At 38.7% G+C, this 17650-nt stretch overlaps 1 protein-coding gene across 2 annotated transcripts in view; it reads right to left on the bottom strand.

Annotated features, from left to right (window-relative positions):
• Positions 1-17650, bottom strand: part of PEAK1 (pseudopodium enriched atypical kinase 1) — a 317451-nt gene that overhangs the window by 58516 nt on the left and 241285 nt on the right. For both annotated transcript variants that reach the window (XM_033189293.1, XM_033189292.1), the window contains one exon: positions 11143-14381. In XM_033189293.1, coding sequence (XP_033045184.1) covers positions 11143-14267 — 3125 coding nt within the window. In that variant the 5' untranslated portion in view covers positions 14268-14381. The remainder of the gene's footprint in view (positions 1-11142; positions 14382-17650) is intronic.

Raw genomic sequence — 17650 nt, 5'->3', positions numbered from 1 at the left:
TGAAAGAAGTTAGATCAATTGCCTAAAATTACACAGGTACTAAGGTGGTGGCAGAGTTGGGATCTGAATAGATACCATGCAACTCTAACGTCCATGTTCCTTCCACCACACTGTTAAGATAAGACAAGTTTGGCATACTGCAGAAACCCAGCAATACATACTTGATTGGGAAGATGAAGAAGTAAAACTGCTTCTACTTTTAGTTAGAAGAAAAAAACATAGCTTTTATTGAAAAGTAGGGTATTAATGATTACAGATGTATTTTACTTTTGAAAATCTTAAACAAACCAAAAAAATTAATAATATACATTTCTAAAAAAATTTATTTAAATAGAAGCTGCTCTAGCTATAGAATGACTGTGTTTCTAGATATTTGGCTTCCTAATAATAATTGCTACCCCCACTATCTCTACATTTACCGAATGCTAGGCACTGTGCTTAAATATCTTCAAACAATAACACTCTGAGTAAGGCTTATTAGTCCCATAACAGCAAATAATAATTGTGGCCAAAATTTACATAGTGCTTATTATGTGCCTGTTTTAAGCCATGCTTATCAGAAGTGGGGCTATTGACATTTTGGGCCAGGTGATTCTTTGTTGTGGAAGGCTATCCACATGGCAGGATTACAACAGCACTTCTTGCCTCTACCTGCTAAGGCTGGACATTGGAACTACCCCCTGCCTCCCAGCTGTGACAACCAAAAAAATCACCAGACATTGTCAAATGTGCCCGGGGGGAAATCCCATCCCCCTTTAAGTCTTCCAACAACCTACTAGGCAGGCTATTTTCTGTGTTTTATAAATGAAGAAATTATAGCCCAGAGAGATTAAGTTACTTGCTTCAGGTAACACAGCTAGTAACTAGTGGAGCTGACTTAGTTCTAGTGTTTGTCCTTTAAGCAGTTACATTATTTGCTTCTCAGTTTCTAGATGAGAAAACTGGTAAGCAGAGCTCAAGTAACTTGTCCAAGATGACACTAATATGTGATAAAAGCAGGATTCAAACCCAGGTCTGGGTGCCTTCAAAGTCTATGTTCTACAATATTATGCCAATGGCTATCAAACTTTCATGTACCTAAGAATTACCTGGGGAGCCTGTTAAAATTGCAGATTCTCAGCTCCCATCTTTAGGGGTTAATTTAACAGCTTTGGGGCATGGCCCAGGGATCTGCATTTATATACTCCAGGTGATGCAGTTGGTCCCAGGAACACATTCTGAGAAACTATTTTTCACTGCCTTCCTCCTCCAGAAAGAACAGAAGAATAAGTATACAAGCAGCAAGGTATGAAAAGTGAGTAGAAAAATTTTAAGTAAAGGAGCATCATTCTTCAGAAGTGATATAAGCAGGAAAGGGGAAATAAAATAAATAGTCACAGATGAGAAATTCATAAAACACTACAAAAAAGCTGGGAGGGAATAATAATAATTTGGGACCATTCCTAACCTTCTGAGGTTTATTCTTAGTCAGTTTACTTCTCTGGGATTATATTACCTCCCAAAAGGAAAAGAAACAAATCTGTCTGAAGACTACCCCATTCTGGTACATACAAACATAACCATACTGTATCATTCCATGATTACCATAAAGATATTTATCAGCTTTCTCTAAAACATGATTATTTAAAAATGTAACAGTGAGGACTTCATGAACTCGTCTCAACTTTAGGAAAAATGTATCAGCAAATGTAGATGTGACTTTTATAAATGCTGATGGTCCAGAAGTTTCTTTACAGCAAAATAACATGTGATCAGGAGAGAAAGCAGCTATTTTCAGCTTCTGTTTTCAATTATTTTTCTTTATGAGAAGTAGAAGTTTGATCTTAAGACCAGTTTCGTCCTAAGCATGAAAAAACTTTGATAGGATTCTCTTAGTAAAAAGGAGAGGTAATGCAACATTTGTTTTATTTTTCTTTTTTATTATACTTTAAGTTCTAGGGTACATGTGCATAACGTGCAGGTTTGTTACATATGTATACATGTGTCATGGAGGTTTGCTGCACCCATTAACTCATCATTTACATTCGGTATTTCTCCTAATGCTATCCCTCCCCCATTCCCCACCCCATGACAGGCCCCAGTGGGTTATGTTCCCCACCCTGTGTCCAACTGTTCTCATTGTTCAATTCCCACCTATGAGTGAGAACATGCGGTGTTTGGTTTTCTGTCCTTGCAACAGTTTGCTGAGAATGATAGTTTCCAGCTTCATCCATGCCTCTACAAAGGACATGAACTCAAGGGAGAGGTAATGCAAATTAAGATATAACTGGAGCATAAGCATTGAAACAACTGAAGCTTCTAACTGAATTTTCCAGAGAGAAGGACATGACATTTTACCACAGTCTAAGAAGTGTTGGGATTTTCATTTCCCACACCATACGTACACGCACATATGCACGAACGTGCACACACACACACACACACACACATATATTAACAGGCCTATATTGGTTACTATAGAGAGTACCAATCCTTTCCAGTATTTGGCTGGAATGGCTATATGTCACTAGCATGCCTGACAACCACAGACAAATCTGATATCATGGCTTGGTCGAGGGGTAAGTGAACTTCTGTAAAAGGCCACATGGTAAGTATTTTAGGCTTCATGGGCCATATGGTCTCTACTGTAATTACTTAACCCTGTTGTAGCTTGAAAACAGCCATAGATAACATGTAAAAGATGAGTGTGGCTATTTTCCAGTATAACTTCTTTTACAGAAACAGGTAACAAGTCGGATTTGGCCCATTGGCCACAGTTTGCCAACTCCTGGATTATTGAGGAATACAGTTTAGTTATGTAAGGTCTTTGAGAAGATCCAAAAGGACTTGGAAGGGTAAAGGAAGGTTGATACAGATGAATAGCGTTCCTAAGTGTGCAAAGGTATGTCAAATCCAGTCTGTCTGTCCAAACCAGAAGCTGGGGTTTGGACAGAATCCCAGCTGTGCTAGACATAGTTGGATTCCTGAGATGATTATGGAAGTCCTAAAGAAATGACTTACATAGTATCCCAGATGTACATGCCTGGGGTCTTTGCTAATTAGGAGCATGAAATTCAGGGGTGGTAGATTTAGAAAGGTTAGCTAAAGGCCATTCAGGCAGCAAATGATATCCTTAACTTTAGCTGGAGTGTTACTTTTATTTTCTTAATGTCTAGGTTAGATTTTTCTCATTAGAAAAAAACTGTTTGAATTACATTTTAGTTTATATTTTAGACATGGTGAGAAGGCGGCCTTGCTGTGTTGCCCAGGCTGAACTTGAACTCCTGGGCTCAAGTGATCCTCCTGCCTTGGCCTCCAAGTAGCTGGAACTACAGATGCACACTACCATGCCTGGGTGAACTGAAAATTTACGCACATGTATGTGATTGGCAATAGATCTTGTCAACCAAGTATGAAAACAATTATTTACATAAGAGTGAGACTAAATGTCTAAACTGGGCAATTTGTGTTTGGAGGTATTCTTACATTCAGGAACATAATTTGGACACAGAATTTATGCCTGAAAACTAAATTAACATGCAAGTAACTATGGCCCATTGGCCATAGTTTTAATCAATAACCAAGTGTTATTGGTTAAATAACACTAAAATAACCATGATTTTAGTCACTAACCAAGTGTTTACCACCACAGCTTATTGAAAGAACCACTAAAAATGGTATTTGTCAAGAAGGAAATTGAACCCAGAAGGTAGAAGTAAAATGAAGAGGGTATTTGGCCATTCTAAAGAGATTAGGTTACCAGAGGCAAGAGATTAGGCAGAGAGCTCAATCAGCAAATACATTAGTAAACAGGTTAGAGATGATGGTAGTTTGGACCAGGGTAGTAGAAGCAGAGATTGGAAGGAAGTAGATAATTTGGAATATATTTTGGAGGTTGAATCATCCAACATTTTGGATGTCGGGGGTAAAGGCAATAGAAGAATCAAAGATGACCCCTAGTTTTCTGGCTTGAGCAACCGAATGAATGGAGGGCCATTTACCAAGAAGGGAAGAGTTGTGATGGAACGGATTTGTAGGGGAAAATTAAGAGTTCTGTTTTGCATATGTTTCATTTGAAGTGGAGATATCAAGTGGAAAATTGCACATGATTCTTGGGGGAAGAGATCAGGGATGAAGACAGTAGGGTCATCAGAATATTTATAGTTTTAAAATTTTTGATACCTGATGATGTTTAGCCAGGGGTTAGCTACTAGGGTTTAAAGAACCCCTTTTTGGTACATGATTATAATGGAAAAAAAAGAGTTGCTTCAAGATAATAGGGGGAAGTGAATAGGGGCAGAGACGGAACAGGATTGGTTATAAATTGGTAACTGTTGAAGTGTGGTTTTATAGTAAATGGTGGTTTACTATACTAGTCTATCTACTTTTGTACATGTTTAACATTTTCAATCATAAAAAGTTTAAAATAAAATGAAAAAAAAAGAGAGGACCAATTTTAAGATAGTACCAATTAAAAGGTAATCCAGTAGAATTGATTGCAAAGTCAGTTTTTAAACTTTTATAAACTATTATAAACAACACACTTAGAAGAAAAGGAAGCCAGAATAACTAGAGGTTCATGAATAAGAGGATAAGATTAAGCCCAAAATGTTAAGATTAAAAGGTAGGCAGATGCCACATATGTAGGACCTTCTTCAGTGTGGGGAGTTGGGGGATATAACTAGATTTATATTTAAGAAAGAATAGGCGGCTGTTCTCAGAATAGATTTCAGGGGGCAAGATATTAAGCAAGAATGATATTAAATTCTCGTTCCCTAGACATACTTTTGTAATGAGATCAACTCCTATTGCTAGATATATGCTGATGTTTTACAGATACTATATATTTAGTACTCAAAATATGTCTATAAGGTAGGTATTATTATTCTTATTGTATAGGTAGGGAAACTTTAGCTCAGAGAGATTATGTCAAAAGTTACAACTACTCAGGGGTAAGTCAGAATTCAAATCTTTGACTCCAGTGCTGGCATTCTTCCCACTATGGGGAACCAAAGACTTGCAGAGATGGTAGGTAGGTATCATTTTAAAAACGATAGCTGGGAAATTCCTAACTGGTCACAGACCTGATTAACTACCAAATTAGTTTCTCTTAATCCAAACTAGCCACATAGAAATGATGTGTGGGTATACATTCTTCAACTAAAATTTGACCTACTAGTATCTCATCTTCTAGCCTATTTTCAATATTACTGCCAGAAAATATTTTATTTAAAAAAATGCTACTTTCCTGCTTAAAAACTGTTTCCTCTACAAAATCTACAAGATAAAAGCCAAACATTTCAACATATCATTTACAACCTGTCTCAGCACTTCTCAAACTTTTTGGTCTCAGGATTGTTTTGCACTCTTAAAAATTGAGAATCACATGGACTCTTATTTGTACAGGTCATATCAATTGACGTTTATATGAGAAATTGGAACTGAGAACATTTGAAAATAATTAATTCATTTTTTTAAAAAAACTTTTTTTTGTGGCAACATGGATGGAACTGGAGGACATTATGCTAGGTGAAATAGTGCCAGGAACAAAAGTTAAACACCACATGTTCTCACTCATATGTGGAAGCTTAAAAAAAAGTAGATCTCATAGCAGTAAAAAGTAGAAGAGAGCACATGAGAGGCTGGGAAGATGGGGGAAGAAAAGGATAGGCAGAGATTTGTCAAAGGACACAAAATTACAGCTATATGGGAGAAATAAGTTCTAGTGTTCTATGGCACTGTAGGATGACTATAGTGGACAGTCATGGATATGCTAATTACCCTTATCTGCTCACTTTACATTGTATGCACTGCAACATCACTACGTACACCATAATTATGTGCATTACGTATAATTTAAGTATTAAATAAAAATTTTAAAATAAGGAAATAAACCCAGTAAATATTAACCTAAATAATATTTTCTCAAATCTTTTCAATATCTGGCTTAATAGAGGACAACTGAATTCCCTTATTTGCTTCTGCATTCAATCTGCTGTGATATGTTGCTTTGATTAAAGTATATGAAAAATATCTGGTCTCACCCAGATTCATAAGCGGAAAAAGGAGGAGTATTTTAATAGCTTTTTAGATAACGGTAGATATTCTTTGGTACCATACCAGAATTTGATAAGTGGTAGTTTCTTAAAGCTTAGTTGCAATGTGAAATCTGAAACCGTATCAATAAACTTTCTGTACTCAGTTGCATTAAAAGCCATTGATCTATCTTGCAATTTGAATAGATTTTACTCATGTATAATTTTGTAATATGATGGATTGGGTTATTTGGAAATTATTGGTTTACTGAGTTAATGCAGATCCTCTAAATGTAGACATATTTCATTATATAATACTTTTAAAAGTTTGCAAATTCAACCACCAATCTCATCAGAAGAATGTTTAAGTATTAGGAAGCTGTTGAGGTCATGGTGGCAGATATAAGTTTTTAAAAATTATCATTTCTGCTTGAAAACTTGGATTTTATATCACTGACAACAAATATAGTTACTTGTTTTCCTTGAAGTAATAGGTTTGTTATGTTCATTCTTAAGAAAATATCTGCCAAACACTCTCAGATTTGAATAATCAGTTTGTCTGTCAGTTGTTCTTTCAAGGTGGTCCATGAAAGAGGGGGCTAGTTCAGCTTCACAACTCAAACTATTTCACAAGTACTTTTCTTTGAGAAAACCATCATACTTTGTTACACAGCAGAAGTATTCTATGTGTACTTCCCATTTAATTACGCAGAATTTTTAGGAAGACAGGTACTCCAGGGTTGAGATTTAATTTACTACATCACCAAGGGCATTCTTACAGGGTCTCACCCTGTCACCCAGGTTGGAGTGCAGTGGCGTGATTACGGTTCACTGCAGTTCTTGACCTCCTGGGCTCAAGCGATCCTCCCACCTCAGCTTCCTGAGTACCTGGGATCACAGGCACACACCACTATGCCCAGCTAATTTTTAAAATTTTTAGTAGAGATAAGGTCTCTCACTGTGTTATCCAGACTGGTCTCCTGAGCTCAGGTGATCCTCCTACCTTGGCCTCCCAAAGTGCTAGGATTACAGGCATGAGCCACTGTGTCTGGCCCACCAAGGATAAAGTGAAACTCACTTAAAAACAACAACAACAACAACAACAACAAACCCTCCTAGTACAATATGGTGCCATGGCTTTGATTTATGCTAAGATGCAAGTAGTTTTAACCACTATTGTTTAAGCACCATCAGTGCAAATGTCAACACAATGAAAAAGACAAGTGTCTTTGTATTATTATAAAAATAGTAATGTTGGCATGATCACTATTTGACCTTACACAGATCATACTTTAAGAACCAATGGACTATTTTTAAATTTTAATTTAAAAAATTTAAATTAACAAATAATAATTGTATATATTTATGGGGTACAATGTGATGTTCTGATATATGTATATGCTGTAGAAAGATTATTTAATAAAGTTACTAGCAAATCTATGACCTTACCTATTTATCTTTTTTTTGTGGTGAGAACATTTAAAATCTACTTTTTTAGCAATTTTGAAATATGTAATATGTCATTATTAACTATGGTCACCATGCTGTACAATAGATCTTTAAAACTTACTCTTCCTGTCTAACTGGAACTTTGTACCCCTGGCAAACATCTCTCCTTTCCCCATCAATCCCACCTCACTCCAAAGCCTCTGGTTACCATCGCTCTATTCTTTCCTTCTGAGTTTGAATGTTTTAGATACACTGGATTATTCAATATCCTTTTCTAGCCACATGTCCTGCTTCTGTTTGCCACCAACCTTACCTCTGTGACTTTGCATATATTGTTCCTTTGGCCTACAATGTCTTTCCCAACCAGCTGGCAAAATCCTATTTGTCTTTAAAGATCTGCTTTGGATTTTATTCCTGAGAAGTCTGCACTAAACTGATTTAATCACTCTGCACGTTGTTTTAGCATTTATCCATTGAGGGTAAAGGGCCTACTAACATTTTTAAGCACTCAGTGTGTGCCAGACCCTGGGATAAGCTTTTTATATGTTTTCTAATGAAATTTTCAACTTACTTCTATGTGATAGATATCTTTATAGCCTTGTACACTGAAGGATCAGACAGACAGTTGAAGTCCAACCCAAGCCCATTATTTCAGGATAATGTTCCCCCCTATTTGTTCCAGGGCCTCATGGCAAATACATGGCACAGTTAAGGCACTCAATTTATATTTCCTAAACAGTTAAATAAATGGACTTAGTAACAATCTAATCCCATAATGAAGGGGTCTATAAAGTTCCTCATCTTTCAGAGCCTGGGGTCTGGCCATTAGTACAGCATTTTTTCATTTTTCATTCTTCATTCCTTAGATACAGTTTAGACTTGAAATATTCATTTACTTATGGAAAAACTGTATTTTCATTTCTTTCAGCAGTGTGCTCCCAGCCATGGGATGGTAATTTAATGATCACACTGCCATCAAGCCTGAAACACAAATGTTGACATTTGATGGTAATGTTTTCCTTATCAAAGTTGCTCCAAGTAAATACCAATGGTGTATTCAAGTAAATGAGGCAATATTGAAAAAGTAAATGGTATACATTTTTCAATATGCATATTCATGTTTTAAACTTTTCAAAAAGTTAAAAAAAAAGCTATCGAATACCTCTTTTTCTACTTAGTCTGGGACATTATGAAATGTGAAAATTCCAATGTGCCTTAAAGAAAAGCTTAATATCTCAATCACTGCTTTACTCAGACTATAGCATGTATCTTTAGAATGGTGGTGAGACCAGCAGTTCTAAGTGTGACCCAAGGACCAGCAGCATCAGCATCACCCAGGAACTTACTAGATGTGCAAATTATCAGGACCCACCCCAGACCCACTGAATCAAAAACTCCAGGGGTGGGGCTCAGCAATCTGTGTCTTAACAGCTCTCTAGATGATTGTGGAACATGGTTAAATTTAAGAACCAATGGGCAAATGAACTGTGTTATTTGGATTCATGGATGTTAACTACAAAAAATGGATAAATTTTGGAAGACCTGACTGGTGTTTGTATCACCTAATTGTGAAATAAAAGCTGTATAGTAAGGGGTCTGCCAAGCCCAGGGCCTGGGCTGCCCTCAAGACTGTATACCACGGCATGCAGCCAAAGGAGAGAGTCTCATTCCACAGAAAGAAGCCAAATCATTTCTTGACTGTGCCTTCTAAGATGTGGATAAATACCTACAGTGGTAATTAATCAGGAATGACGCCATGTAAGAACTGTCTACCATTCCCTCCTATATAACTCCAACCATTTGCTGTTTAAACTGCCCATTTTCTAAATAAAACAGTCACCTGAAATACATGGTGCTTTTTCTTTTTGAGATGGAGTTTCACTCTTCTCGCCCAGGCTGGAGTGCAATGGTGTGATCTTAGCTCACTGCAACCTTCACCTCCCAGTTCAAGTGATTCTCTTGCCTCAGCCTCCCAAGTAGCTAGGATTACAGGCGCCTGCCACCACACCCAGCTAATTTTGTATTTTTAGTAGACATGGGTTTCACCATGTTGGCAAGGCTGGTCTTGAGCTCCTGATCTCAGGTGATCGCCCACCTTGGCCTCCCAAAGTGCTGGGATTACAGGTGTGAGCCACCACACCTGACCCTGAAATACATGTATTTTATTACTACTGGAGTACATTCTGTCATTGAATACCTCACCTTGGAATATAACATTCAACTACCAATGACAAGACTATTTTTTCTAGGACTATCATCCTAGTTGCTTTGCTACTACACGGATTTAAGGAAAACAGGGACTTGTTAGCATTTTGACAACAATTTGGAGGTATGTGAAAAGCTCATTTTAATAAAGAATGTATATAAAACTTCCTAGCATTTTGCTAGGAAAAGTAAAACCATTAAGTGTTCACTTCATTTTTTATTATACGTTTCTAAAGAAAAACAGGTAAATCTGCCCCATCCATCAGAATTTGCTACGTTTTGTCAGAAAGAAGGCCGGGCCAGATAGAGGTTTACTTTAAGTCAGGAGGGAGGACTCAGAATCAGATGAATGGAGTACTCAGGGCATATCCTTGTTTAAGAATAAAAAGGACAGGAAGTATAGGGAAATCATCCTATTTGTCACAAACTTGGGATAAAAGTTCCTTGTTTTTATTAGCAGTTAATTCATTTTGTTTACAATATAAATAAAAAAGAAAAACTTAGGCTTCCAAAAACATATGTGTTTATGTGAATGATTACAAGTGAGAATATAACAATTTTGACCAATCTTGTGTTTGTTAAGAATGCAACATTATAAGGAGGATACATGCTTTAGAATGAGACAGATTGAGGTTTGAATTCCAGCTCTGACAAGTACTAGCTTTGTGACTCTGTTCAATTGTTAACTTCCCAGGTTTTCAGTTTCCTCATCTGAAGAATATAGCAAATTTATAAGGATTTGAGATAAATATTAATATATACCTTGCACAGAACAGGTGATCAATAAATAGCTACTAAGGTGTTAAAGAAAATGAATGCCTAGAGAACTGATTTGGGTATGCAATCTGTCTAGCTGAACCAAGGATTATGCTACTGGGTCTCAGTCTCAATACTCAACTTCTCCTATTTCACCTACATGCTAAATAACTATAAATTGCTTGCTTACCACCCTCCATTTTTTGCCACAACACTTGGAAGGAGGACAGAAAGAGACAGCAATAAAAAAAACAAACATTCCCTTAAAATAAGTAACGCATATAGAGATAACACGTTCATAAAAAACAAAAAAGAATTGCTGGAAGAGTTTTATTTCATTTACAGTGAGGGAAAGAACAGTATCACCATTTATTCATTTGATCCTGTTTCTTCCTCACACTACCATCACATTTCAAAACAACATTTTATCGCTATTAAGGTGTTACGGATTTGCTTTTCTATGTTAAAGTTCCTCTGCATTCACCATAATGCAGTAGGCTACTTAAGCCAAAGATCCAGGGCTATAAACCTTATTCAGTACAATAAGCTCACTTTAATACTATTCTAATCTTGGAATGCAGTTATAAAGATAGATGATGGCCACAGAGTGCTACTTACAAACATAAATGGCTCTTATGCAATCTTAAAAGATATAAAAAACTTAGCACCTGAGAACGTGTTAAAAAATTCCCATATTCTGCCAGTCTGTTTTACATACCTGAGAATCTTTTTAGGAATCTGTGATGGAGAAGAATGACTCCTCTTCTTCTTCTCCGAGTCCTGTAGTAACGCATTCTCTGCTCTACCCTTCTCCATGACTGCTGCCTGGTCTGCCCCAGCCTTGCTCTGATCCACACTGAGCTGGCCTTGAGCAGGGTCACACCTGTACATGAAGACAATGGCCGGTTTCTCACTGGACTCTCCTTTTGCCTCTGTGAACCAGTGATGGCGCTGAACTGGAGGAGGTGGCAGCATGTGAATGACGGTGCCATCCAGGCCCACCAGTTTCCCTTTCTCTCGCTCTTTCTCTTTGTCATCCTCCTCATCTGTTTTCCGACGGCGGAAGAAGCTTTTAAATGATATCCAGCGCTTAGGCTTTGCATCAGCTGCCCGCCTGCTGCCTTCAGAGTGCAAAACTGATTCAGCTTCTGTTGACCTGGTAGGGCTGGTTGGCTTGGTCCAGTTGGTGAAATGCCTCTGCAAAAGGTTACTTGCATGGTAAGGAGAGGAAGTAGAGCGTGGCGGGGGAAAGGGAGGTGGTTGCTCACTCTGGGGGCTAGTCACTAATTTGGAGGGAGAGGGGGTGACTGGTTTTATGGATGGGTCTTTCTGTACTTTGGTGGTAGGACTGTCTGTGATCTGAGGTGCTTCAGCCTCACCACTAGGCTGAGATGTAAAGAGAGATTTCGGCCGGACTGGCGTACTCTTAGCAACATCAGCATCTGGAGGAATGGCATAAAGCTCTTCCACACTGCAAGCTTTAGGGCCAGATTGAGGTGTTTCTGGAGGAGACTGTGGGGGCTGGATTGAAGCCACGATCTGAGAAAGCACTGTGCTTGCTTTCTCTCTGGTGCTGCTGCTGCCCACCATCTGAGACTCCTGAGTGCCTTCTGTTTTGGCCACAGGCTCTTGAGTGGTTCTCTGGATCTTTGCTGGGGAGCTGTGGCTGGAACTATAGCTTCTCTGTGGTGAAGACTGACCTCTGTTGAGACAGTTGTTAAACTCTTGAACCTTCTGAGCCACTGAGCCCCTTTTACGCTCTGTGCTGTTTGAAACCCCTTTAGTTTGAAGACAGTCAGCGGTTTTGCTAGTGGTGTTGTCAGGCACTTTGCTTTCAGTTTCTATTTCTTCATAAGTATGGCTTATTACACTTGTGGTTTTTTCCTTCACTGAGAGTTCTCCACTTGTTCCCAGAAAACTTTTGTAGACAGCTAGATTGTCATATGCATTTGGATTGATAACAATGGGAACTTTGATAGCATTTTTGGAACTCCGAGCATAAGTTGGCTCATCATGAATGATAATTGGAAAAGGTGGCATACCAGCATTGTTGTAACTATTAAATTTTATTTCAGACAAATTAGGTGACTTAACAGGGATGGTTTTGGAGGAAATGTTTGTAGCTGTGGGTGATGTAGGTGCTGATTTGTGACAGTTTTTTCTTGGAGGAACATTTGGTCCAGTTCCACTAGTAATTAGTTCCACTTTAGGTATCTTTTGTCGTGGACTGGTGCTAGAAGTCCATACTTCCTGGTATCGAATTGCACTGGATTTCTGGAAATGGGCACTTATTTGTCCTGGTGTCAATGAAGATGACGTAACTGGAGAGTTTGGAGTAGATGAGCTTTTTGTCTTAGGGCTGTTAACAGGGCCCTCGAGGTGCTCACTGGCCATGGCTGCTGACACATCCACAACAGTATATGGCTTGCACAATGGCTGTTCCAGATTCACAACTCGGTAGGGTTTTGCTTGCTCTTCTGTGGGGACAAGGTTTATGGTTACTGCTTGCCCAGCAACATCTGTAGAGGCTTTACTTTCTTCCTTCTCAGTTTGTACAGCAATCTTGCCATCCTTCTCTTCTAATCGGAGAGCAAGGACTGCTTTGTGGGTCTCTGGAACTTTTATTGAGCTTTTGGAAGCCTGTGATGAATCTTTATCCTGATTATTACTAGAGGGACTTTCATAATTGGGCTCAATTTCCTTCATGTCCTTAGAATCTCCTGGGTTACCAGGAGATATTCCCCCATTACAAATCTTCTGGGATAAACTACTGGCTGTCTCAGAACGTGATTCTTCTGTTAAAGAAGAATCTGGTGATGTGGAGTCAGATGACACCATGCTCTGAATGCTTCCTTGTCCATAAGAGACCACAGAATTTTCCTCATAACCATTCAGGATTTCATCATAGCTGTCATCATAGTCCACAGCACAGATTCTCTGCAGAGACTTGTTTCGCAGGGGGATGGTATTCCATTTTTTGTCCACAAAGAATCGAACAGGAGACAAAGTGTTTGCTCTGAAGTTGGCAAAGCGAGGTTGCCCTCTCATGCGAATCTCCATGGCCAACAGCTCTTCATCACTCTCATCCCAACTCTCATGCTCCTCCTCCATGTTACTGAAAAGTGCATCCTCTTCACTCTCCTCGCCACTGGAAAACTCTGGGTAACAGAACCGGCCCCCTTCATTACTAATCACTTCCGTGCTCCCACTCAGAATAACATGCTTGCCCTGAGTATCCTTTATCCCACCTATCATGCAACTTGGTGGAAGCTTTCTTTCCAATGATCGTTTATAGCAATCATTTATTCTTCCCAAGAATGTTTCTCTGGAGTTTGTTTCATTTCCTCTTATCTGAGGGGCAGTATCCAAGCCTGCTATCTCCTTTAACACTTCAGTTAGTCCATTATTGTTATTTGACATCTTCTTCGCAGTATCATTATTGCCGTAAGGCTTAGGAACATGGCTAATTCCTTCGTCATCTTCATTATTATTGTTAAGTGGTTTCTGACTCAAGGAAGCTCTGTTTCGGTTCCACCCTATGATAACAGGTTTGTTCTCACAGTGTTCTTGGATGCCAAGCTCACCACATATATTTTGCCCATCTGCCACTATCATAGTGGGCTTCACAGCTATAGTGGGTTTTTTAGCCACAGGAGGCCGGAAATTTCCGGTGTTCCTGATGCGGTGGTTATTACTGTGATTGGCATTAGTTTTCACATTGCCATGGGTGATGGGTGCCTTCTCAGGGTCTGGGGGGAGCTGGTGCAAACTTTTAGGTTTAAAGCAATTCTTGCATTCACCAGGTTTCCAAACGTGTTCAGTAAAGGTGTTACAAGCAGACATTTTTAAAAATAGAACTTCACAGACAATGCTTTTCTTTCAGTGCATGACAAAACTTTCATCTGTTAGTTTTCACTTCCCCTATGTGTTACAGCAGCTCTTCTAAGAATGATCAATCTGTGGAGGGGGAGAAAGAAGAAAAAAGTCTGAATGAAAAAGGCACTATGAGACTTATTATTATTAGTGACTTGAAAAAACTGACTCCACTCCTAAACTTTTCCTTAAATTAAAAGATTGAGAGCTAAACTAATTTGGGTACTTCATAATTTCCCTTTAGTCGATCAGCATATTGGAAAGTGAGCTTTTTAACCATAATTTTATGTACTCTTATCAATCCATACATAATCTTTAGCTTGATGTCTCTGTTGTAATGATTCCGTGAAATGAATCCTTACATCCCTCCCAGAAATGCCTTTGATACCACTCCTTCTGTTATTCACCAATTTCTCTAACACTTCCCAGGCCACTATAGGTTCCTCTTCTTCCACCTAGCCTTGTACATTTTAGACATTTCACAGACTCCTCAAACTCAATGCATTGAAAATGAAGCCTCACGGCTGGGTGCAGTGGCTCATGCCTGTAATCCCAGCATGTTGGGAGGCAGGCCAAGGTGGGAAGATCACTTGACCCTAGAAGTTCAAGACCAGCCTGGCTAACATGATAAAACCCCATCTCTAAAAAAAATATAAAAATTAGCTGGGTGTGGTAGCACACGCCTATAGTCCCAGATACTCAGGAAGCTGAGGCTGGAGGATTGTTTGAGCCTGGGAGGTAGAGGGTGCAGTGAGCAGATTGTGCCAAAGTACTCCAGCCTGGGTGACAGAGTAAGACCTTGTCTCAAAAAAAAAAAAAAAAAAGCTGAAAAGGAAAGCAGGGGCCAGATCATGCAAGGCCTTTTAGGCTTTTAAAGATTACAGAGTTTATCCTAAGAGCAGTGGGAAGCCACTGAAGGGTTTGAATAGGGGAAACAACATAATCCAATTTGCATTTTAAAAAGACAGCTCTGACCAAAACCCATGATATTCTTAGGTATGTAAGTCCAACAAAATATGTGTAAAATCTAGAATCTATATGAGCAAGACTACAAAACACTGATAGATGAAGGGAGGAAGAAGGGGGAAATGTAAGCAAATTATAGCCCAGAGGCCAAATGTAGCTCATTCCTGTTTTCATATCCTGAGGTTAAGGATGCTTTTTACGTTTTTAAATGGTTGGAAACAAATCAAAAGGAGAATAATGTTTTGCAACAAGTGAAAATTATATGAAATTCTAAATACAGTATCCACAAATAAAGCTCCATTGGAACGCCGGTCACACTCATTTGTTTACATACTCATTTGCCTATGGTTGCTTCTGTGCTACAATGGAGAGATAAGTAGCTATGACATGTGTGACACACAGACTGTATGCTTCACTTTTGCTGCTTTGTGGCACTCTACAAATTGCAGGATTTTCACTGGTGCATCTATCAGCTGTGTGAAATGACATTTTTCAAAGATAATACATAAAATTATGAAATACATAAAATTTCATTACAGATATGCATTAATAGATGAACATTTGTAATCAATTTTGATGAGAGGAAGTACTAACTCTGAATCCCCATCCAGCAAAATGTTATCCTCCCCAAAATGGAATTTCATTCTTCTCACTAGCAAACCTCTGTTATAACATTGTACCTAATTATATTTTGCATTTTATCAAAAAAATTTGCAGAAAAAAAATAATGATAAGAGAATGAAGACAAGCCCCAGAGTAGGAGAAATTCTGTGAAACATTCATATCTGACAAAGGACTTTGTATCTGGAATATATAAAGAACTTTCAAAACTCAACGAAAAGAAAAACCCAATAAAAAACAGGTAAAAGATTTGAGCAGACACTTAACTGAATACATACGATTTTTGATCTTTTTTTTTTTTGAGACAGGATCTCGCTCTGTCACCCGGTCTGGTGTGCAGTAGTATGATCACAGCTCACTGCAGCCTCAACCTCCCTGGCTCAATCAGGCCTCTCACCTCAGCCTCTGGAGTAGCTGGGACTATGGATGCATGCCACTATGCCTGGCTAATTTTTCTATGTTTTTGTACAGATGGGGTTTCTCCATGTTGTCCAGGGTGGTCTCAAACTCCTAGGCTCAAGGGACCCACCTGCCTTGGCCTCCCCAAAGTGTTGTGATTACAGGCATGAGACACTGTGCCCCGCCAAAGATACATGGATTGCATTTAAACAATATAAATATTGTAAATATAATTTACAATATTTACAATATTGTAGTAAATAAAATTTACAATATTTTAGTAAACATAATTAGCCACATGGAAATGCAAATTAAAACTACAATGTGCTACCACTACACGTTTATTAGAATGGTTAAAATAAAATTAAAACAAAAACATCTGATGTTAGCGAGGATGTGAAGCAACTGAAACTCTCATATATTGCTGGTGGGAATGTAAATAGGTCAGGTATTCTGAAAAACAGTTTTGCGGTTTCTTATAGAGTTAATCATAAACTTACCTTGGAGCCCAGCAATCCCACTCCTAGATTTACCCAAGATAAATAAAACCTTTTGTTTACACTAAAACAAATACACAAAGGTTTACAGCCAAAAGCCGGAAACAATCTAAATGTTAGGTGGCAGTGGTTACACAACTGCATACATTTGTCAAAACTCACAGAACCCGCCTGGCGCGGTGGCTCATGCCTGTAATCCCAGCACTGTGGGAGGCCGAGGTGGGTGGATCACTTGAGGCCAGGAGTTTGAGACTAGCCTGGCCAACATGGTGAAATCCTGTCTCTACCAAAAATACAAAAATTAGCCAGGCATGATGGTGTACGCCTGTAATCTTAGCTACTCAGGAGGCTGAGGCATGAGAACTGCTTGAACCTGGGTGGCGGAGGTTGCAATGAGCCAAGGTTGCATTGTGCCACCGCACCACAGTCCGAGAGTCTGCCTCGAAAAACAAACAAACACCTCATAGAACCACACACTTAAAAAAGGTGAATTTTACTACATGTAAATTTACCCTCAATAAACCTGACTTTAAAAAGACAGCTCTGCTGCTATGTAGAAAATGGACTTGGGAAGAACAGGACAGGAGGCTTAAAGGACTGACACAGGCAAACTAAGATATGATGAGGATCTAGACTAGAATGTGGTGTCAGGAAAGGCAGAGAAACATGCAGGAATGACTGGATTCTGAAGAGTAAAAGGTATTGAGGTTTTGGGTTTATGTATTCAAATGATTTGTGGAGCCATTTACTGATATGACAACATTGGAGGAGGTGCAACTTTTGAAGGGAAGATTATGAGTCCATATTTTGTCACCTGCATACAAGAGAGTATATGAATTTAGAAGTCTGAAACATGGATGAGAATTCTGT

This window comes from Trachypithecus francoisi, unplaced genomic scaffold, assembly GCF_009764315.1.
Source record: "Trachypithecus francoisi isolate TF-2019V2 unplaced genomic scaffold, Tfra_2.0 Lachesis_group3, whole genome shotgun sequence".
In the NCBI taxonomy this organism is placed as follows: Eukaryota; Metazoa; Chordata; class Mammalia; order Primates; family Cercopithecidae; genus Trachypithecus; species Trachypithecus francoisi.
Note: the sequence above shows the minus strand (reverse complement) of the source record. Positions and strands in the feature narration are given on the sequence as shown.